At 40.3% G+C, this 22,770-nt stretch overlaps 3 protein-coding genes across 7 annotated transcripts in view; all 3 read right to left on the reverse strand.

Moving 5' to 3' along the window:
• Window positions 1–12,095, reverse strand: part of LOC139630539 (MICOS complex subunit mic25a-like) — a 51,302-nt gene extending 39,207 nt beyond the window's left edge. Inside the window, exons 1-5 of one of the 4 annotated variants that reach the window (XM_071494096.1) lie at window positions 11,877–12,095; window positions 11,244–11,330; window positions 11,015–11,087; window positions 9,386–9,440; window positions 8,032–8,188 (exon numbers count right to left, since the gene is read on the reverse strand). In XM_071494096.1, coding sequence (XP_071350197.1) covers window positions 8,032–8,188; window positions 9,386–9,440; window positions 11,015–11,087; window positions 11,244–11,330; window positions 11,877–11,960 — 456 coding nt within the window. In that variant the 5' untranslated portion in view covers window positions 11,961–12,095. The remainder of the gene's footprint in view (window positions 1–8,031; window positions 8,189–9,385; window positions 9,441–11,014; window positions 11,088–11,243; window positions 11,331–11,876) is intronic. The other 3 variants (XM_071494097.1, XM_071494098.1, XM_071494099.1) reach the window with 3 other exon arrangements.
• A 416-nt stretch (window positions 12,096–12,511) lies between these two features.
• On the reverse strand, window positions 12,512–19,205 carry tpra1 (transmembrane protein, adipocyte asscociated 1). 2 transcript variants are annotated; one of them, XM_071494094.1, is made up of 11 exons: window positions 18,996–19,205; window positions 17,968–18,150; window positions 17,568–17,700; window positions 16,956–17,042; window positions 16,151–16,223; window positions 15,924–16,003; window positions 15,683–15,793; window positions 15,487–15,547; window positions 15,260–15,362; window positions 14,731–14,811; window positions 12,512–14,625 (listed from the first exon to the last, which is right to left on the reverse strand). In XM_071494094.1, exons 2-11 carry the CDS (start codon window positions 18,138–18,140, stop codon window positions 14,355–14,357), a joined length of 1,173 nt encoding a protein of 390 aa, XP_071350195.1. In that variant the 5' UTR covers window positions 18,141–18,150; window positions 18,996–19,205; the 3' UTR covers window positions 12,512–14,354. The 2 variants fall into 2 exon arrangements, with proteins under 2 accessions (XP_071350195.1, XP_071350196.1); XM_071494095.1 differs by lacking the exon at window positions 18,996–19,205 and having other exon boundaries at window positions 17,568–17,743; window positions 17,968–18,100.
• Window positions 19,206–19,375: 170 nt separating this feature from the next.
• Window positions 19,376–22,682, reverse strand: trim107 (tripartite motif containing 107). The gene is made up of 2 exons (XM_071494093.1): window positions 22,484–22,682; window positions 19,376–21,431 (listed from the first exon to the last, which is right to left on the reverse strand). Exon 2 carries the CDS (start codon window positions 21,418–21,420, stop codon window positions 19,846–19,848), a length of 1,575 nt encoding a protein of 524 aa, XP_071350194.1. The 5' UTR covers window positions 21,421–21,431; window positions 22,484–22,682; the 3' UTR covers window positions 19,376–19,845.
• Between the last annotated feature and the right edge of the window lie 88 nt (window positions 22,683–22,770).

Here is a 22,770-nt window from a genome sequence, read left to right on the forward strand (position 1 = left end):
GGCATTTTCTGTCTTCTCCACTCATTTGCTCCAATTTCTTCACATTTAGCTGGAAATAGTGACGATCTGCAAAGTTTTACTTCTTAAGTCCAGGGACCCAACTTCTCCACTCATCAGTTTCAAAACGCTCTCTGTGCCCTGGAGAAATCTTATCGACTACAGACAGGAACAGTTTGGTCACACTGGATTCTGATTATGCCTATCTGTTTAAACTCACCAACAGGAACATGTCAAGAAAGCTTTCTCATTGCGAGCACCTGTACAGTTCCACCTGGCTGCACCTGACTTTCTTTAATCAACAGGTCTGAACACAGTTTGAATTTTGCTTGAAATCTTAAACTGAGAATAAATCTCACTACCAACTTTCCAATAAAAAAATTTTCAGGAAGAATCCGGAGCACATTTGTGAATGCACTGTTTCAGTGAGATGAACCAATACAATATTATATACAGCAAGCAGAAACACCGACACCTACTGCCTTTATTTTCAACAGCAATGAATGCAACTTAAACAGACTCTCAATTTGCGTCGAAAATGAGAGATCTGAGATCATAAATCTTTGACCCATACTTTGATTGTTCCAACATAAACCATTAGCCCCATCTATGAGCATCAAGGAAACATTACTTCTCCTCTGGATATTAAGTCTTGTCCAGCTGTCTCATTACATCACAACTGCTCTCTGATGGGAGAGGTATTCAACTCCTACACATTTGTCCTTTAAACCCCCCCCCCCACACACACCCATCGCTCTGCACCGATCAAAATCTCCACAGCGAGTGAATGCTCTGCTCGTCAGCAATTACCATCGCTTGAGAAGATGGGGGAGCACTGTACATGTGTGCGTATGTGTGTGAGTGAGTGCGAGCATGCACAAAGGGCTTAGCTGCTTTAACATGCAGAAAAGATGTCAAGCCTGTGATTACACTAGCTGATAACAAGTGGTTTATCCGTGTGTGAATGTGTGTCTGAACTGCTGTTTTATTTCACATTGTCAGTGTCTTTGAGAAAGAAATTCAGGGTTTATATCTGTGAGTGTGCATATGTGCACCTTCACACTTATGTCACACTAGCAGACTCAAAAGCCGTGGCTGTGGAGCTCACCCACTCAGTTTCAATGTAAATCTCTCTCTCTCTGCTGTTTCAATTCATTTTTTCTTTTTCATAGATCCATCTTTTTCTCCTCTCTCCCTCTCCTCTGGATTTTTACACCCATCCTCCTATCCCTCCCTTCCCCTCTTCCACCCCTCTGTCTTTGGCTAACAAGCAGAGTCGACTATCTAGCTGGCTGGCAGTCGGAGTCAGACATCTGAATCTATTACTATACCACCACGCTCCAAGTCTCTTCTCTCTGCCTTTTAGCTCCTACAGCCCATCCCTGACCGTGTTTCTCTTTTCTGAGCTCTCTGACCTAATGCTGCCATGTGCTAGCTGCCCGAGCCACTGCCTGCTATTATAGATTCAGTCCTTTCTCACAGGTGGGTCAAGAAAAAAAGAGAACACTGGCAGACAAAGCAAAAATAAATATGTTAAATGTGTGTACACATGTGCACATGTAAAATGCCAGGCTGACTTAAATCTTAGTGCTTCCGTAAAAATGCTGATTATTATTTCTGTGGTGTTTTTTCAGTTAATATTCTGAGTGTGTGCATGCGTCTGTACTATACCAATAAACATTAAATGAAGACATAACGTTAAAGGATGATCATCGGATTGTTGTATAGCTACAGTCCCATTTGCATTTCCTGGTAATCTGTGCAATTATGTGCAATCATCTGCTGAAAAACAGCAGATTCGTGGTTCTTATTTTAGACATACGTTGTCATCTTGGGTCAAGTGAAAAAAAAAATATCAAGAGATTATTATGGGATCGGCTGAATCGAGCTGAACCAACATGTCCATCTGCTGCTAGAAAGCAAACTCTCAAAGCAGCTGAAGTGATCTGAATTGACAGACTGCCGTAACCACAGGTTAGTTGAGTGTGGAGGGATGAGATGCCTTCAAATCACAGAAATAATGTGTGATGAAGTCTGAACATGCCACAGATTAACTATCTAAGCATATCAACACTGTATGCAATTGTGGAGATAAGGAAACATCCAATTAAAAATTATAATGGTAAAAAATAATCAATATAAGCAAGGGAATGTGCTAACACAACAGTACAAAAATCCATAGCAGAATTATATTCAGTGATCATGGACAAATGTCTTTTAGACTAAGACAGCAGGGGGGCCTGCTGGTTTGCAAGAACATCTTGGAACTGAAAGGCTACATATTCAGTGTAAAACACTAACATTTCCACCCTTGTCAAGTGCCACTTCCTAGTGTTTCTACACAGCAGCAGGGCAATCCTGTTAACATGTGTGGCATCATCCGCTGTGGTCTGAGTGTTTGTCATTTCAGGTCTGAATTTAATGAATGTTGGGCTTTCACCCTGGTTTTCATCATCTTTCTTTTGGAGAGCGTCAAATGCTTCACTCTGAGTCATCACTCACTCTCTCTCTCATACACACACACACACAAACACACACACACACACACACACACACACACACACACACACACACACACACACACACACACACACACACACACACACACAGGGACAGGGACTGAGGGGTTGAAAAGAGAAAGATAAAAAGATGAGAGACAGAGGAGGAGGAACAAATGCTGGGAGAACATGTTGCCCAGGAGCACATGTTGCTGTGCAGAGCACACATCCATCCTGCTTTTTAATCCCTAGGCAAACCAACCACGCTTCAACAATGCCATCTAGTGACGGCTTATGGCGTTACAGCTTGCTTCGTTATCACACCCTCACCAACTTTGTTTATCCAAATACTAAACATACCAACCAATAACCCATCCACAGGTGATGTGCTAAAAAAAAAACAGGTAACAAATAACATCACTGACCAAATGAAATAATACCATACTTCTTCAAATTCGTACTAAATAAGCACAGCCTGACACTGATATTCATCAGTGTACACAATATGACAGGAACTACCTGATGTGCTGTTTAACTGCCTACACAACAATCGGGCTAGGGTGTTAAAGGAAAGAGGAGGTGTGAGAAATCAGGGACATCAGGAGTGACCAAATGGGTGCAACACCTGCTATCACACATTTAATCTCAAACTGTACAACTGCCAATTTTCTCATATCAAGATTTCATTATTTATCTTAGATAGTAAAAGATTTAATTTTTTTTGAATTTTTATTAAAATCTGTAATCTATAATCTTCATTGCAATAAAATCTTATCTTTTTTCCTAATTTGCATTCTGTGAAATTTTGATCAGGGTGTAAACATGGTAGACTGCCAGGCAGTGTCATCTTCATCCCCTTGTTAAAAAATTGTAACATTAATGATAAATTTGTGGGCATCAAGGAGTAAGTCAGTACGACGTGTTAAGAGTAACCTTCCACATTGAAATTGATACGAAAATGGCCTCTAGGGTTTATAAACCCCTGAATGGAGAATCCAAATATGCATGTAACACAACAACATGCATATTTAATATAATGCAATACAAACTTTCAAAAGGAATTGTTGGGTTTCTAACTACGGATGACTAAGACTCCTTAAAGTGTTGTGTGTCTTGCCCCTGCAAAAATATGCAAATGGACAACTATTACAGGCAGTTTGTCCTGCTTTAGTGTTTCTATTTTCTGACATCTGTGTCCTTTTAATGATTTATGGTTCTTTTTCATTTTGTCATTTCAATTACAGTAGAATTATTCAGTAGACATGTTCCTTTCTACTGAACTCATCTGAAATTAACTGTAAACTCTTATACTGTTGTCAGTACCTTTTTTTGGAGACAGTAGATAAAAGCCAGCTTTTAATAAACAGCACCACCAGCAAACCAACTGGCAGGTTACAAACACTGACCAGCGACCCCCCACACAGGTAGCAAAGTCGATTCTTCTCACCCACCCAGGGAGCTTCTGAAATTGAAAAGCATAAAGCAGATGCTTGTTATTGTCTGTTTGTCTGTGTGTGTGTGTGGTGAGTTGCTAAGCACTGAATGCCTGTGCATACTAATAGCATTTTATTTGCAGCATGAATGTCACCACTGAGGTAGAGAGAGGAGTCGGGGGAAGAAAACAAACACAGGAGGTGCTAATGAGAGAAAGGATAGGAAAGGAGACTAGGTGTTAATGTAACTTGTCGTCTCTTCCATGTCTTCACTCAATGTGTAACTGTTAAGGCCTAAATATAGTCTCCAAACAAGGTAGGATGACAGGTTGAAAAAGCCAAGCTGTAAGCGTACCTTTGAAGGTGGGGTGAGAAGTTGGATGTCACTGTGACAAGGGGAACTATGAAGCAGAAGCAGTAGTTAGCAAAAAAAGAAAATACTGTGGAGCACACAGGTTACCACATTTCCTGGACTGGGTTTAATATAGATGCACAGCTGTGTGAACATAAAGTCTCTCTCCGCTCAAAAATGTGTTTTGCTTATTGTTTGCTTATACTTCACTTGAATGTTTGACCTTAACTGTGCAGAGTCTGACACTAGAAAGCTGTTTTCACATTCATCTGCTGAAGGAGGAAGGTTTCTCTTTTCTCAACTTCAATCACACACAAAATTTATTTAATTTATATTATTTAATTTAATATACAACCTACAATAGTGTGATTTGCTAAGTGGAAACTTCCAATGCTAATACACTCAGAATGGAAAGAAAGTATAAGACATCTTAAACTTTTGAACAATATTTGATATTCATAGATTCTGGATGTATTTTTGTGTCGATCTGGAGCAGATCTTTAGAGAAACAGTGTGGTGGATTTCGGGGATCTAATGACAGAAATTGAATATAATATTCAAAATTATGTTTTCATTAGTCTATAATTTAGGAATCATTGTGTTTCGTTTCGCTTTCTGATTTCAGCGACTCTATCTAGCACTATAGCACTATTAGGTGCTATATAATGAATCAGAATTCTGTATTGTAAAATTTAAATATGTACAAATTAAAAAACAAAAAAAGGTTTAAAATATAATATTCAAGATGCTAAGAGAACATAGTATTAACTGAACTATAAATTAACCTTGCAAGTGAATTATGCCCCTACATCCCCTGTAAAATAGAGCTCAGCAATTAATGAAAATATTGTCAAAATTGCAATATGGTCAAGTGCATATCCAAATGCAGGAGCAGCAATTTTTTTATAAAGGTAAAATGTGTTACAACATACCATAAATGAAGCACTGCGCTGCAGATATACCCTGGCCTATCAATTATTTTCTCTAGATGTAATGGAACATGCTTTTCTGGCACAAGACCCAACAATAATCACATCACCATCATTTTTATAGTTTTTTCAGTAAAAATAAAATGCAAAAATAACCACTCCAACTGATATCATGAATCATAATGCCATCACAATATCTCCCCTAAAAACCGCAATATGATTTTTTTTTGCTATTGTTCAGCCCTAATGTAAACTGACACAGCACCAGTTTAATTCACAGGTATGCACGTATACAGATACATATAGACACAGATATATACACACAAATAGCCCCAGTGGTGGCGGTTAGAGCTGAGACAGGAGTAAATGGCTAATGTGAGTGTTTGTGACAGGCAGCCTGAGGCAGTGTAGGGAGCAGCTCAGCTCTCTGACAGGTGTTGCCTCCCCAAGTCCCTCAACTCCTCGTCACCTCAAACTAACACACAGGCTGCGTGCTGGGGAGTCAGGGGTGCATGTGGGGAAATAGGCTGGGGGTCGCTTGCTATATATGTGTTTGTATATTGTGATAGTGTCAAAGCGCTGTGTGTATGTGTGTGTATGTGTATGTGTGTCTCTCTGTGTGAGTGTGTGTATTTGTCTTCTCCTCTGGGAAATAAGGCAGCTCCCAAACTACTCAAAGTTGAGTGTTTTACAGTGGAATGGGGAAAGAGACGGGGGAGGAGAGACTTTTCTTAAGTCTCCAGCTGTGTTGTTGCCAGAAAATGTGAAGAAAAGAGGGAAGCCCACCTGCTAAGCAGAGAGATTTGATGTTGGTACTCTTTAATCAGATTCGCTGGTCCTTTCCAATCTGCTCAAAAGCTGAAGCAAATAATATATAAACCAAGCACATCTTTCCATTTAATCATAGAAGTGAATTCTGCAAGGTTCCAGCTCCTTCTCTGGTTTGTTAAGTATGTGTGACATTTTAGACAGCAGAAAATCAAGCTGTGGAACAATGAAGGTGTTAAGACAGTCAAGCTGGAAAAAGTGAGACTAAAGAGGGACAGGTGAGAAAGAAGAAAATGTGGGAAGGGAGAGACGATGGTAAGAGCTTAAGTTATATGCCATCTAGATTTCTCACACACTGTGTACATCTACTTCAATTCTATCATCAGCTGAAAGCAGCAGAAACCTCCCTCTTCATTTTACTTTAATGTACAGATAATGTACAGATAAAATTCTACTTTTCACCTAAACCCAAAGCTCCCTTTGATCTAAATGTAAACAAAAAGATGTTTAACCCTGTCAAACACACTCATCATCAATGACAGAGTCCCGTCAACGCTTATTATATACTCTGTGCAACCACAGACAGAATACACCCCTTTCAGGCGTCACCCCACTTCTACACACAAAAAAATATGTCTGCACACACACACTAACAGGCTGTATTAACTTGTCATGTCGGAAAGGTAGAAAACAAGGAGTTAACTTACAAATATGTAGAGATCCTTGTAAAACACATACAACCCAAACACATGCACACACACCTGCACGTACACAGGAATTTGTCCCACTCTTGAGTCAAACTTAGTGAAACAGTAATTTCACCGTTTTCCATCAAACTCTATGGCTATCACCTTTTTTTCACTCCTCCACACACTGTGCTGCTGGTTGACTCATTATCAGTCTGAATTTAACAAGACTGTGCGTCAACAAGCACATCTGAAATGAGAAAGCACCAAGTGTACATAGAGACAACTATCAATGCCATCACTGTACATGGATACAAGAAGGGTTAATCAGATTACAGCATTGCATCTCACAGCTGTGGCTTTTATGGGTATAAATGTAAAATGCATTGTTCATGTTCATGTTTTCATCCAATATTCATTGCTATTATTATTGATACAGCCTGTTGAAATCGATTCTCATACTAATACCCCAACAGGCTGCATCAGTGATTTCCACTCTAATAAACTACAGATACTGTGCATCTACTCAATCACATCTGCTTTTTAGAAAATAAGTGTGGTTTGCCCTCTGCAATACAGAAACCAGGGTTGAAGATGTGCATCCTAATAATTAAACTCAACAGTGTCTCAATCAAGAGGGGCCATTCAAAGTGTAAACAGTGGAAGGTGCTGTTGACTAACACAAAATATTTCTGGAGAAAAAACATCTACTACTTCTGCTGAATATTACATAAATATATATAGTACATTTTATAATTAAGTCATTTTTGTGTGAACTATGTCATATACTTGGTTTAACTAAAGGACTCAACAAGCCTTGAAACTACCAAGTCAATGACATTAACTCTCACTAGCAAATCAGTTGAAGCGAACATTGACATTATGTTCTAGAGAAGTGGTTTTAAATTTTTTTCATAGGGTCACAGGTTTTTTTTATATATCTCACTTGGGATAAAACAAATGTTATTGAATAATATGTGAAGTTATACTGTCAAAACTTAAGTTGAAGTTTAAGTTGAATTCAAACCAACAAGAGAGATCTACTGAAATCGGCAAAGACATAGGATGTTTCAGTACTCAACCTTCATTGCCTGATGAAGGTCTAGAACCAAAATATTGCAAATAAATTGATCATTGCAAGATTTTTTAGTTTGCTACCTCGAATTCATTTATCCTGTTCCTACCCACCTGCCTCACTAAATAGGTGTGAAAAGTGTTCTTGTCTGTAAAACAGGTGGTCTGCCATTTTGACAAAGTGTAATTTAAAACATCAAATCAATAGTTTTGGGAGGCACTTAGAAGAATTAATTTGACTCTTGTGGAAAACAAAGTTTTGTCCCTTGCCGAGGGCCGACATTTTTTACTCACCAGCAACTTAGCTCTTTCTTGCTCCTCCCGGGCTTTCCCTTTCTCAATGATGAGGGCGGGCATCAGCTCATCAAGACCTGTGGTTGCAGCAGTCTCTCTCTCTTTCTGGGCCAGTCTGGACAATTGCTCCTGCACCAGGGCCTGTTGACGCTCAAAGCTGAAGCAGGGGAGGATGAGAACTGTTTTAACCTCTGTCCCCTTATCTATCAAGTAGACATCTGTCTGCTAAACATGCCAGAGAGCACTAAGGTCAGGGGGTATAAGTTTAGATCAAAACCAATATCTATATTTTGGGGATTAAGTCTCCAAAAGTACAAAAAAAAAAAAAAAACCCAAAAAACAAACATATATATTATATAGTATTATGGTATTCATGAATCCATGAACAATTTTTGTGTGAAATCTAATTAAAGTATCATATTAAAATCAAACATTGGGGTTTATCATGAACAATCTAGTGTAGTTTTAAGTCACACTATGAATACATAACATACCAAAATATGATGCAACCTATAACATAATGCAACTCAACCCAATCCAACGTCATACGAAATTACCATAAACTTCACCTTCACATAGGCTCAACAAAATGTTATGATCGCAAAGATTACAAAGACATTATTTATTGAAAAGCAGCAGTATTGGATTGCATGATACTACCTCTGCAGTAACTGCAAAACTGATATACTTAGCCAAAAGATTTAAACAACTGTCATCTTGGCCATGAGCCTATTTCTGTAACTACATAGGTCTACATCATTAAGAACAGATTATATTACTGAGGCTTGGCACTAGTAACACTGATCAAAATATGATAATATATAGTATATTATGTCTAACCAATTTCCAAGAAACAGCATTACAATGATAGTGGACTGGCCAACATGTTTCTCTATAGACACTTAGTATAGTATATGAGCATTCCAGCAGCATAGCAACATGCTTGTTACGCAGACAGAGTAAATCAGCACAGGCAGTGTTCACAGGTCACTCAACATGGGTATGTTCCCCGTAAACATTGCACATTAGCATCAAGTGTCGTTATACATCTGTCACCTACACTGGTTAGAAGTTGACTGTCAACACAGAGGGCTCAACTTAAATATATGAAAATATACATGAGGATCAAACGCTCAATCTTTCATTTACCAAGATTAACTTGCAATAATTTAGTGACTAATTCTAAGTTAGTCAATATTAATGCACTATTATACTATATATATATATATAGTAAATAATATATAACATAATACAATGTTCATTCACAAATGAATGAATAATAAATTGTGATAATAAATAATAAATTCATGCAAAGTCATGGCAGATCCTTGACCTTGACATTATGAGCACCTACTCTTTGCGCAGTTCTTCCTTTATTTCTGTTGTGGATGATCCTGTTGGTTTTGTACCTGAAATTCAATTGGGATAAATATCAAAATGATTAGCCATTAGAATATGCATCAGTTTCCAGGACAGATGTAACAAATGGTAACCTGTATATGTGGAGTTAAATTCTGACCAATCACAATCCCTGTGGGCATGACATCTGTCTTACAAAATTATTTCGTATAAGTTGGCTAAAATAGGTCCCCCTTTCAAACCATTTTCTAATGCGAACACAATTATCAGATAACAGCAAAATGTAGCTTTAATATTTACAAACTTTGATTATAAACACAACATGGTTGACACATACTATATTCTGTCCTTTTTATAATGAAAAATCTAAAAAGAGTCACACAGCAGTAGAACTGATCTTTATCCTGATACTATTCTCTTCAGTCGGTGTATGTGGACATACACTCAGTCGGCAGTTTATCAAGCACACCTAGCTAAAACTAATCTAGTGTAGTGTGTAGTCTAATGTAGTCTTGATTAATACAATGTCCTGATTAATACAACAGTCCTGTAATAAATCCCTATCTTCATGACAGTTTCAATGTTCAGCTTTTGTTGAAACTGTGTAAAAGGATGTTGATTCAAGTGTATGATCATTTTGGAGAATGTAGCTGTTGAACTAAATTACTATTATTTTGCCCACCCCAATTAAATCAGTGAGTGTTGGTCAAACAAAACACAGCTGTATAACTCAATACAGTTCAACAGCACCACACACTAGGGTCTCCAAAATGACGATACAGCTAAACTGACACCTCTTTAACACAGTTTCAACAAAAATTGAACATTACAACCTTCATTAAGGTATAACTTGTCCTGACCCATCCCTTAGTTATGCTGCTATAGAGCTAGACTGCTGGGGGATTCCCATGATTCACTGGGCGCTCCCTCTCTATCTCTGTCTCTCTCCCTCTCTCTCTCGATGACTTCATGCCATTAACTTTGTTTCCTTTTCTCTCCCGTAGTTTGTGCTTCTCCTCTCTCTCCCTCTCTCTGTCCTCATTCTGCAGGTATCTCTGCCTCGGGAGCAGCAGGATCCAGATCCACCACGACTCATCTTTACTATTAACCACTGTTACCTGTCATTATTATTGATAACACCATTACCTACACAGCTGTTCCTGGTCTCTCTCTCTCTCTCTCTCTCTCTCTCTCTTCTCTCCTCTCTCCTCCCCCTCCCCCTCTTTCTATCTTCTCCTAAACCCAACCGGTCGAGGCAGACGGCCGCCCACCCTGAGCCTGGTTCTGTTGGAGGTTTCTTCCTGTTAAAAGGGAGTTTTTCCTCCCCCCTGTCGCCAAGCGCTTGCTCTTTGTGGGAACTGTTGAGTTTTTCTCTTTAACAAAGTAAGGTCTTGACCTGACCCTGTAAAGTGCCTTGAGATAATGTATATTATGATTTGGCGCTATACAAATAAAATTGAATTGAAATTGAATTGAATTGAACTTATTGCAGGACTGTTGTATTAGACTGCATTAGTTTTAACTAGGTGTTCCTAATAAACTGACAATTGAGTGTATTTGCTGACACAGCAGGCCCCTCAGTGGGAGCTCTGTGAGAAAGGAAAGGTCTTTAACTGGAACATACGTGGAGCTGGTGGAGGCTTGGCGCTGTCAGACCCCTGAGATTCCCTCATCCGCCGGAGCACATCCTCTGAGAGCTGGACAGGATCGTGGGAATAAACAAATGCACATAAACACACACATACAAGGCCGTGCAGGATAGATGTGTGCCTTGGTAAGCAGCAGATTAAAAGCTCACTGGTCAAACATCCTAACATCCTGCCTGCAGAGGTGTCCTTGAGCAAGTCACTTACTCGCTTACAGCTCCAGATGTGTTCTTGTACAGCTGTGCCTGACCTCTCTGACCTTTCTGAACAGTAGCACAGATAGTAGCTATCTGCCTGCATAGATGCACATATCAACACATTATTAATTTACTCTCCCACTGGACAATGTGCAGGTCCACAGGTGGGACACCAAATTGCAAATTGTGTGATTATGAAAACGAACCAAACTACACTTCGGCGTTACAATTAAATGTACTCTCCGCTACAGTAACGTAACTCCCTTGAATGTAGTTGACACAACATACCCAGCTCATGGTTAGGTTACGCTGTGGAGATTTCGCCAACATGATAACATTATAGTGCATTATATCTGCGTGAATGTGCGCTATACCGGCCTTTTACGACTAGCAACGCATCGTAACTCAAGAAGCTATAGGGGCCGGCCGCTAACCTTTACATAGCGGCCGCGGCCACAGAGAGGGGGTATGGCCGGGTTCATCTGAGGACATGGGACCTGCCGGGCTCCCAGCGCACCTTAGTCCGACACCACTGCAACAGCTAACCGTTATTAGCCTTAGTGCTTATAACTAATAACACAGCTAATTTCAAACTTTGGCTTCGCATTTTCCCCTTTAAAGCGACATATTCGGTTATTTGTACCTTCACTCCTTCAATTACTGTGACCTTCTCGTCTTCGTCCAGTCCGAATGACACTTTCCTAGCCGTGCTTCCATTTCCTCCCATTTTCAACAGCTGTCGGTTCCCACCTGGTTAGAAATAACAATTACCCCGTCTGTGGTTTTGACAGGGACACACATTCACGGGAGAGCGGCAGGAGTCGCCGCCACAGCGACCGTGGTCAAAATACTCCAATAAAGGTCACTCCGGCGCTGCAGTATCCTCAAAGCTCATTGGCTGGATGAAATAGTTCGGACCCAATGATTCATGGCCATGCGGCAATGTGGACTAAGGGTAGATGGGAGTTGTAGTTAGAGTGTTTGACGATCGTAGGGTCTGACTTGTGAAGCTTTTTGGCACAACTAAAACATAAGGACATATGAAACCTGTATGTACCCGTATAAGGTAAAACAATCAGTCATGAACGCAGGAGGAAATTTATCTTTTTTAAAAAAAAAAAAAACAAAAACAAACAACAACAAAACAAAACAAGTCCCTATCCCAGAGTGTAGTTTTCACAAGAAACCACAGAGTGGAGTCCTATCTCAAATTTCAATATACAGTATTCTCCCCCAAAACAAGTCATGATGTGGTGTCCCATCCCCAAAACAACCAAGTCAAAGTCCACGGTTTATTCTGTATTTCATGGAATGCTCAACACATTGTATTAATACAGGCTGAATATTATACAATCAATGCACTTAAATAAAAAGGCAATTTACATATCATTTGCAAAATGATTTCACCAACACACATCTTGTGTATGCAGAGAGCGCACATCAATTGCATAACAATGCACCTTGTGAACTCATGTCATCAAAAAGCAAGCTGATTTCCCAATCACTATTCTAACTCCAAGTGATACAGCAGAGCTCACCAGCACTCAACTATGAAAATAAAATATTTCAAGGGTTGGGCAAATACTGTAATTCCTTTGAAATACATCACTTTTTTTTGTGTTTTGCTGCATTAGAATGGTGAAAAAAATAAATGTAACCCTACATTTTCCGCATACAGGTCACCACTATTTATAAATACTGCTATCTTGAATACAGTTACCAATTCTTACGAAACATATAGTATTTTTAGGGGAAAACTTACATCCATCAAATCTCCTTTGTAGGTGTAAGTATATGTAAATACTCAAGTATGATATTGTAGAAATACTATGTATGACAAGTATGATTTCATGAGTTAAACAAAAACAAACGACTGAAGACTGAAATAAATCAGAATGGAAATTTTTCTCTGCAACACTCGTCATTGAAATTACCCATCCCAGACATAACTGCCTGAGTCTTTCTTGATCAGAAGGAATTGAGTTATCTGTATAAAGATCAATATAGCTATATCAATACCAACATTTGATACTTTAAAATTGAGCAACATTTTTTTGGTCTAATTTTACCACTTGTAATAACATTTATGAAAACTCTGAACAAATGAAACAGAGGTTAGCAGGATAATACTGAAAACTCAACTTTGCAACAGAAACCCTTTTAAAGCAAGCAAAGCTGCACAAGATAGGCTGATATGAAATGAGCACAGGTCTGAGTTGGAATACAAAGAATAGGTTTCTGAAACTTGCAAGGAATTAAAGCAAAAGCAGAAAATAAATAAAGAGGAAAGAAATGAAAAGAGGAGAGCTTATGCCTGAGATGTTATTTGAATTGTTCTTGTGTCTCAGCCTCTAACAGAGAGCCCTACAGATGGTTTACGATCTTTAAAATGAATGCAATGCCTGTATTTAGGAGTTACTGATTTCCTCATTATACTGCAGTGACAAACATCACGCTAACACCGTTACCTTGTTAACAGGACAGACAGCACCTATTTCAGAGGACAAAAGTACACCTATCAAAATTAATGAGCACAAGAACTTGCCCTGTATAAAGAGGCACAGTGACATTTGAGTCACAAATCTAAAACAAGGCAGCAGATAACAAAGTCAGTAGAGATGCTGTTACTCAAAGGCTTCAGTGGGAATGTTGATGTTGAGTTGTCATCAAAAGTATGTTAGATAGATCTTTAAGACTTGGGTACTTTAAATTGGGCTAAAACCTCATCTCTGAGTATTGAGCAGTTGATGCTGGAATGACAGAAAATGTGCTGAGACGAGTCGGTCAGCCCCCACATTTAAGAGCCTGTGGAACAGAATCACTACAGAGTCTGTCGAGGCCAGAACGAGGGACAGTACTCCTTATGTGGAGCTACAGCAGCAGTGCACTCTGGCAACAGTGTTACAAAAGCAGTTGCTAAATAAGTCTTCCAGATAATTGGCCAGCAAAGGTCTCTCCTTAAGCGTCCACTTGTTCACTTATCCCGGCCTCAAAGAAAGACCAAGATTACCCTTCCTTGATGTCCACCTACTTGGCCAGTTCCTCTGTTCACATTTCTGCCTGACACACTACACATGCACAATATTTAAGCCCAGCTGGATAACCGGCTCTCTTCATCCATTCACGCATTGACAGGTCTCCAGCGGTCAGCTTCAATGCTGTTAATGCTGCTGGACCCATAGGGTCCAGAGGCAACATCATCCAGGTATGCTCCCACCATACGAGAGCTGCCGGGCCCAGAGCCATCAATCTGGGTGGAGGAGTAGAACAGGCCCTGGTCAGTCAACTCCTTACGGCCAAGAGTTGTGGCAACGGTGGGGGGAAGGTGAACGTCACTCTCTTCCGGCTCATCCACCTGTGACTTGTAGGAGAACAGGATCTTGGGCTCTGAGCTGTGGGAGAGGAGAAAGTAGAAAAATAAAAGAGGAAAGAAAGTCAAGGGCAGTAAGTGCAACTATACACGAATTTGTATATTTGGTATGATTCTTTGTACATACCCAAAGAAGCCTTTAAGGAATGTGACATAGATGAGAGGAGCGAATGTGGAAAAATACAGGAAGGTGGTGACATCCACACAGCTGGAAAACACAATGAAGACAGGTTCCAAAATAGAGTAATTATTTCTTTTAAAAGTTACAGAGCATAGGGAGTTCATCAGCCTCAGTAGACATAAAAGACAAATCAAAAGGTTGCTGCTAAAAGGATATGTTTGTTATGTTCTCATCCTCTCACCTAAACATCATAGGACCCACCAAAACAGTGAGTCAGTTTTCTGGTTGCAACCAAGCCAACAAAATCAATTACAAAAAGGTTTAAAATTAGCCACCCAGCTCCGAATCCACAACATTTTTCTAAAAAGATTGCCCAACATAATCCTCATGCATATTTCTCTGCCTACAATTGTGACTTAAACAGGTCCAACTGCTCAATATTTCAATCACTCCAACACAGAAATCCTTCTATAGCTACAGTTCTGTGGTAAATGTACTTTCAGTAAAAATATGCGTTCATGAGAATAATACTGACCAGAGTCCCTCTATGACTCCAGCACATAGCAGAGCGCTGCCCAGGCCCTGGACAAGGTTCAGTAAAGACAGGATGGCAGCATACACATAGAAACTCCTCTTGGCTAAACCGAGGAAGCAAAACAAAGATTAGTTTCCACTGATCATAGTAACATTAATTATAATAGTTATCTTTTAACTTATCAAATCTAATTTCTGTTTGTTGCTGCAATTAAATCTGTGACTTACATGGCAGAGATATCCTCTCCCTCAATGGAGTTTTAGGCAAGATCACAATTAAAGAGTACACCTATTAAAAAAAAAAAGGATTACATTATCAATCACAGCAATCAATTATTGGGTATCTGTATACCCGACAATGTATGAGTATGAGTTTTATCTTTTTGCTCATGTTGCTACTGCTGCAGAGCTATAGGTTACTGACCAGGAAGAAGAAGCAGGAGCTGGCCAACCAGAAGTGCCGTCCTCCGTGGCCGTAGATGTTGAAGTCCTCAGCAGAGAGGTGACTGTCTGGATAAAGGATCTCTAGCGTGCCCTAAAACAATTTATTATCTATTTTAATTGAACAGATTACATAATGACAACTGACCAAAAATTTCCTGCCGTGCTCAGTTATCATTATATATCCAATAAAGTTTATTTAACTTCTCGTCATCTGCCATTACCTGTGTGATGGAGTAGGCCAGAGCCAGCACAGCAGTGATAGCCAGCACACGCTTGATACTGGACTTGCTCTCCAGGTGACCTGTTAAATAAGGAAAGAGGCTTCACTGAAAAACACATAGTGTACAGACTTCAGTTATATAAAAGGAAGGTGGATAACATACTGAACATTTGAAACAGATGTTGCAAATGTTATAAACGAGAACTGAAACCAGCGCAGCAAACTAACCGAAAGCCAGTCCCAAGATGATAACACTGAGCTCAATAGCCAGCAAGAAGAAACGGGTAATTTCCCACAGCACCTAAAGAGACGACAAACATCATGAGGATCCGCTGCGGTGAATTAGACCAGCTGTGTTGTAACACATACTGAAACAAAACATATGCACAACTTTACAGGTCAGGTCACACTCTAGAGCGTTATCCAATCAATTGTACTTCTTTTTCTTCAACATTACGGCCATGACAGGGTGCTATGGGAGCAGTAGGGCCATCACTGTGAACTCCATAGGGACCCGTCTGGTATGTGAGGAATGTCAGACATGCTTTTAGTTTAAGACACGGAAGCCCTACAAAGTTATACTGCAGCTCATATCATGCCCTCTGGGTATCCATAAAAGAGACCCATGACAGAATGTTGTGACTGCTACTTCAGTATAGCATCCACAACCATTTAACACTATTAAACTCCAGGAAACCCAACAAGCAGATAAATAAAATGAATAACTAGACCATTTAGAAAAACAATTCTGCAGTAAAACCAATTTTCCCCAGATTGTATGTTCCTACAAATGCAAAGCGGTGTTTTACCTCTAAAAGCACACTTTTCACTGTAGTTTACAGTAAACACGAACATCTTGTGGTGAGCACAGCTTAGTAAATGTTTCCAGTAACATGACGGTGTTTTTGGAAATGCACACAGTCATGAAAATAAAACATGTATAAATTAACTGTAAAACTACAAAATGTCTATGCTGCTATGGTATTTTTGTGAAGATATAGGTAAAAATCAGACTACCATAAAACTAACTTACTTTGTCTATGATGGTGGCAGCACTGGATGCACTGACGGTCATGGACACTATAGCGCGGGTGATTCCAACTGCTGCAACAACAAAAACCTAAGAAATACAGGTGCAGAATAAGGGAAAAGGTATAACTGATAGCAACAATACACTGTTAACACTAGTGACAAACAATGAGCAAAGTTCTTTTATTGCCTTGCCCACTGCAGAGCTGAAATATCCCCTTCTCTAGAGTTTTTCTTGTTAGATTACCAGTACCGGAATGATAACCCAAACAGACAGATGCAAGACATTTTGGAAACAAGCAGCGAGCACCTGTCACTGAGAGGGAACAGATTATAAGGAAGAGCAGTAAACTAGAAAGAACCTTATCAGCACGTCGTTAAGCAAGGTCATCAGTCTTCATTGTTGTACAAAAATGAAAGTGAAAATCATTAACTGGTGCATCATCCCAACGTTTTTATGGGGATCACTACCGCAGTGAAACGTCCAGATCCTCAAAGTTTTGTTACGTCTTCAAAGACAGATAAGGATAAACACAAGCGCTACTGTGCAGCATTATGTCAAGAGCCATATTACTCTGAAAACTGTATTTTTGTTTTTCTGTAGTGTGTGTCTTACCAGCAAATAAAAGGTGACGAAGATGGGGCTAGAGGTGAGTCGAATCTTTGCCCTGGCTGAGGGCAGCTTCCACATCAGGAAAACGAAGAAGGCCACATTAGGCACTAGCAGTAAAATGTCCCAGAAACGCACCCTTAGACAGAGAGACGACCGTCAGGAGGATAATGCAGAACTTTCTAAAAAAAAAAAATGTTATGTTGTCTGTAGTGGAGCCTGGACTTCTACAGACATTGTTGTGTAGTCAGCTGGGCAATCACAGTTATTATCTTTTTTTTCCATTTTGCATTTCTATCACTGTCACACATGAATTTAAAAACAAACTATGTTTCACTAACTCTTTCATGAATTTCAGCTATTTCTTCTTCTTCTTCTTCTTCTTCCTCAGTACGCTACTGCTTACCTGGAGTCTCCAATGTCCTCATACAGAGCTTGCAGACATTTGTGAGGCTTGGTGATGTTTGCTCCAGAATCCGGTTTCCAGGTCGGGAATGCTGATGTGTTCTCCAGGGGTGTGGGTGAAATACTGCCATTGTATTGCGTAAACCTAACCACAGCAGTCACTGTGGCTAGCATGGTGTCAGGCCTGAGGAAGAGCACAGACCTGATCATTTCACATATTAATTGGAACCGATTCCTCACGTCGTACTTCTCGTTTTTAAGAACTGAGGGATTCCTCATTTACACCGAGGTTCAGTTTATGAAGTGGGGTTTTAAGACGGGAAGGTCGTTCACGTTAAACCTTTTTTGAGTGCACATTAAAAGTGAACATAAGACACACCAGACTCATATGTCATATCAGCACAACTTAACACCTGAGCTGCTTTAAGCTACTACTACACATTTAAAAGAGCTGGGAGGTGTACAGCTGCCGGCCTGCTGTGCCAGGGCAGGCTTCTGCCACAGCTTTCTCTACTTTGAGACAAACATTATGTAACGACACTGGCTGCGATATATCGGCCATCTGGGGCGTGAAGCTTAAAGTTTCAAGCGGTAAAACTTATCTAATCCCGTTATCATTTACTCACGCCTCCTTAACAGTTGGAGTTGAATTGTCAAGATTCAGTACCTTGCTAAAATGATCGAGTGAATCATGACTTAACCTTAAATGCGGCTCCTTAATATGGTTTATCAAAATACCTCCAGTTCGTAAAGGGGAATTACAGATATTAGCTAACGCTGCTACTTCCAGCTTGCTAGCTGCCGTCGGGAGATATGTTGTTTTTGAATTAGGATTATATCCTCTTCCCATTTCCCTTTCAGACAGACACGGTAATAACGACGACGCTGGCGACAAACCAGCATTAGGTGCCACAGTTTAAAAGCCGACTGGCTCAGGTTAGCATCAAAACAAACGTGATCCTAGTGCAAGTGCAATGACGCTGAGCCAATGTAACGACAGCTACAAATGCTAGAAAATCAACACCTTACCTATTCAGAAGACTCGGATTCAAGGGCGCAACTCGTTGTCAATTGTTTGAGAAACAATCTAAGTTCAGCACCTGCTCCACACGCCTTTATACATACTGTAATCGATCAACAAATCAATCACTAATACGGGACATGGCTGTACTGCATAGTTTCGTTCAGAAATTTCCCCAATACGGTCAGCTGACACTTGCTAAACAAGCGGGGCAACTCTCGCGAGATTACGTGGCGTTATGACGCGCACCTGTGTTCTCGTTCCGAATGTGATTTGTTCTCTTTTTAGAGGAAGCAGCAGCAAAAAAAATAAATAAAATAAAAAGAGAAAGATAAAATACACATTACGAGAGGGTGACATGAACTGTATTGAAGCTTGGGATACAGGGGATTTTGCAAGGATTTTATTTGTCTGATCAAAACAGGAAAACATAATAAAATATATTATTTTTCAATATTTTTGCCTTTCGGTTTGTTTGAACCTTTACCCTAAGACAAAATAACGACTTCTGCACACATTATTTTGAGCACTGTATTTGAACACTGACGTTAAAGCAAGCCGTAATTCAGTCAAATTTATGTTTTATGCTTCTGTAGATTTTAGAAGCAGTCGTTTATTATCCCACAATAAAACCCAAGCACTAGGCTGGACAAGGCATCAAAATCCCTAAATTATGTGAAACAAGTTGCCTGAGGAAGGAAGAAATCAGATTCTGTGTTTTCTATCAAGACATGCCTAAAAACTTTAAATTCTTTCATCAGATAAAATTAAGTCCCAACTTTGGTGTTTTAAATATTATAACGCTGTGCTATTATGCAGCACATTTGCTTGGGAGTAAATATTGAAATGTAATGATGATTATGAATAAACAGTGAGACGTGCTTTTGGGTGCCCTGACATCATCCTGTAGGCAAGGTGCACTGGTTCAGTCAGGTTAGCCTTAAATGTGTACACATGAGTCTTCCCGCTGATGGTGCTGATGTTGTAGAAGCTCAGCCTGTGTGTCTTGAAGCTCAGCCTGATCTCTAGCCTCCGAGACACTGTGGTCCTCTTCAGTGGCACATTGTTACTCTGCTCAAAGGCTGTTAGCAGGTTGTTGAACCACATCAGGCACCAGGAGCTCCGGCTGCTTTCCAGAGCAGAGGGCAGCCCGCTACGTGGTAGCCTCCCACTGTAGCACACACCGATGATCCATGGAGAGCCTTCAAGCTCCACCTCCCAGCTATGTTCACCCTCTGAGAAGCTCTGGGTGCTGAGGACCTGGAAGAAGCTGGTGAACCTCTGAGGAGAGGAACGATAGGGCTGCTTTGTAGCACTGAAAGTCACTGTCTTCAAGTCCTCTGAGAGAATGAGGTTGGGGTGGGCTGTTTCTGGGTCAAACGTCACCTCTGAGGGGTTGAGGGTGTTTCGAAGGGAGCGCTGAACCTCTCCAAGTTTTTCCCTCAGCTCAGCGTTCATGGCTTCCAGCTTGGGACAGACTCGTGCAGGGCTGACTTTTGATTCAACGTGGTCAGCCTCTTCTCCCACAGGTTTCGCCATTAATTCCACAATGTGTGGTTGTAGGCTTTGGAGCTCGTCACTGAATGCAGCCTCATCTTCCTCAGTCAGCAGGGACTCGGCTCTGAGCATAGCCTGCCTCAGCTGCTTAGTCAGCTCAGAGGCTTGACGGACTCGACTGACTAAAGTGGCCTCACCTGGACCTAACTCTTCTTCAATCATCTGTGTCACCTCCTCACTATAGTGCTGTGACAAGTCCTTTATCTGCCCTAACAGTCCGGATGCTTTCTCCCTCAGCTGAGCATTAGCAGTGGTCACCTCGAACTCCTGTTCCTGCTCTTTCTTCAGAACACCCTCTGCCATTTCCAACTTGAAGTTCAACTCTGTAACGAGAGATGCCAGTCTGAATTTGGGTTCATCCATTTCCATTTTGCCTTTGCCACTGCTTGGCTTTTGATCCAAAGAAAACGGTTGATCTGTGGATCCAGACCCAGTTTTAAAACCGTCCTTTGCCTTGCATTCTGCACACCCCTCCTGGCTCCCCTCCGCTGTTGCTAAGTCCTGGGGGTATTTTGTGTTTGATTCGTCTGTAACTGAGCTATCATGACTCTTGACTGCTACATGGCCAATGTCAGCAGAGTTCGCAGTGGAGCTGATTTTCCCACCTGTGGCTTTGTAGATCTCCACCATGCTGCACATTTTGAAGTTTTTCACGAGTGCTGTGGGCCCATGATATGCTGCCTGGCATTCAGGGCAGCTGTGTCGGTCAAGGCCTTCTCCCATAGACTGAAGGCAGGCAAAGCAGTAGGTATGACCACAAGGGAGAGAAACTGGCTCAGAGAAGATCTGCAAGCATATCGGGCATGTAAGCTCCAAAACCAAAGCTTCTGGATGTTTCGTTTTATAAAGGTTTCCTTCAGTCTCACTCACAGACATGGTGGCAGGTGCTGGAAAAAGCAGACGACTCAGAGTCAGACTTCAAAAATATATACATATATTATAATATTAACTAAAATTTACAACAACAAAAAAATGTACATTAAATATTGTTAGAAAATGTACAGTATACCAGAGACTCTTCCCCTTTTTTCCATTTATCAATTTATTTATTGTTTAAATGTTTTCTGTTTCAAGGGAAAAAAATTATACATACATACATATATATATATATATATATATATATATATATATATATATATATATATATATATATATATATATAGAGAGAGAGAGAGAGAGAGAGAGAGAGAGAGAGAGAGAGAGAGAGATTTTTTATTTATTTATTTTTTTTGGCACCAGGCTATTTCAACAAGTATATTTAGTCAAACTTGTACTGAGTCTAAAAAAGGGGAGTCAGTGTATAAAATATCCACCAGATGACACGAAACACACACAAAAATACTGAGGCCATGGCTTCAGTGTCCTAAACGGCAGATATGGTGCCGTATGACATATGACAATACCACAGTATGACCAGGACTTGCACCAGGAAGCACCGGGAAGTCACAAACACCAGCATGACAACGCACAACAGCATGAGGCAGCCGTACAGGGTGTGCTGCGTGTGTATTGTAGATATACGGTTTAGACTAAGGAAACTTAGGAAAAAAAAACTCGTAAAAATCTCTCTGATGGATACGAAAGGTAAAGAAAAGAAAACATTTCTGCGTCGTCACCTGTTGGTGCGTCTGTTTAAGTTTCGATTCCCAGCGAACAGGATCTGCAGGCTGTTTTCAGCTTAATGAACCGGACTCGCCTCATCGGCCCAGATCCTGCCTCTGGCCACGGCTAAATTTGATTTTAATTTACGTGGCTATGCCTTCTTATAAAATAATTGGTGGGTTTTTTTAATTACTCATATGCATGTGCGCATCATTTCATACACATCGCGTATAGTTGCAGCCGCTTTATTGTTTAGAAAGGACTAAATATTAATTAGGCTGCCCGTCATTAAAAAGAAAAAAGAAAAATAAGACCCCATCCAGGTGCAAACACTTACCTGGCGCTTGTGTCGAGTCTTCCTGTTCAGGTAGGAGTCAATAAAACGCACTGACGCAGGGATCCGCGGTCACACTCGTCTACGCCTTTCTCTTCAAAAACACGCAGCTTCATCAGTCCCACTGGAGCAGCGTGTTTCAGCCTGACATCATTTATGTGTGTGTCTGCCAAACCTCTGTCCACTCCGGCCCTCTCTCTAATATAATAAATGTCATGCCCTCAGAACTTGTATGTTACCAATGACGTTTTGCTTAAATTTAAAATTTCATTTTTTTCCCCCCTTTACAA

This window comes from Trachinotus anak, unplaced genomic scaffold (genome assembly GCF_046630095.1).
Source record: "Trachinotus anak isolate AG129_WGS33_773 ecotype Australia unplaced genomic scaffold, CSIRO_AGI_Tana_v1 ptg000013l, whole genome shotgun sequence".
Lineage (NCBI taxonomy): Eukaryota > Metazoa > Chordata > Actinopteri > Carangiformes > Carangidae > Trachinotus > Trachinotus anak.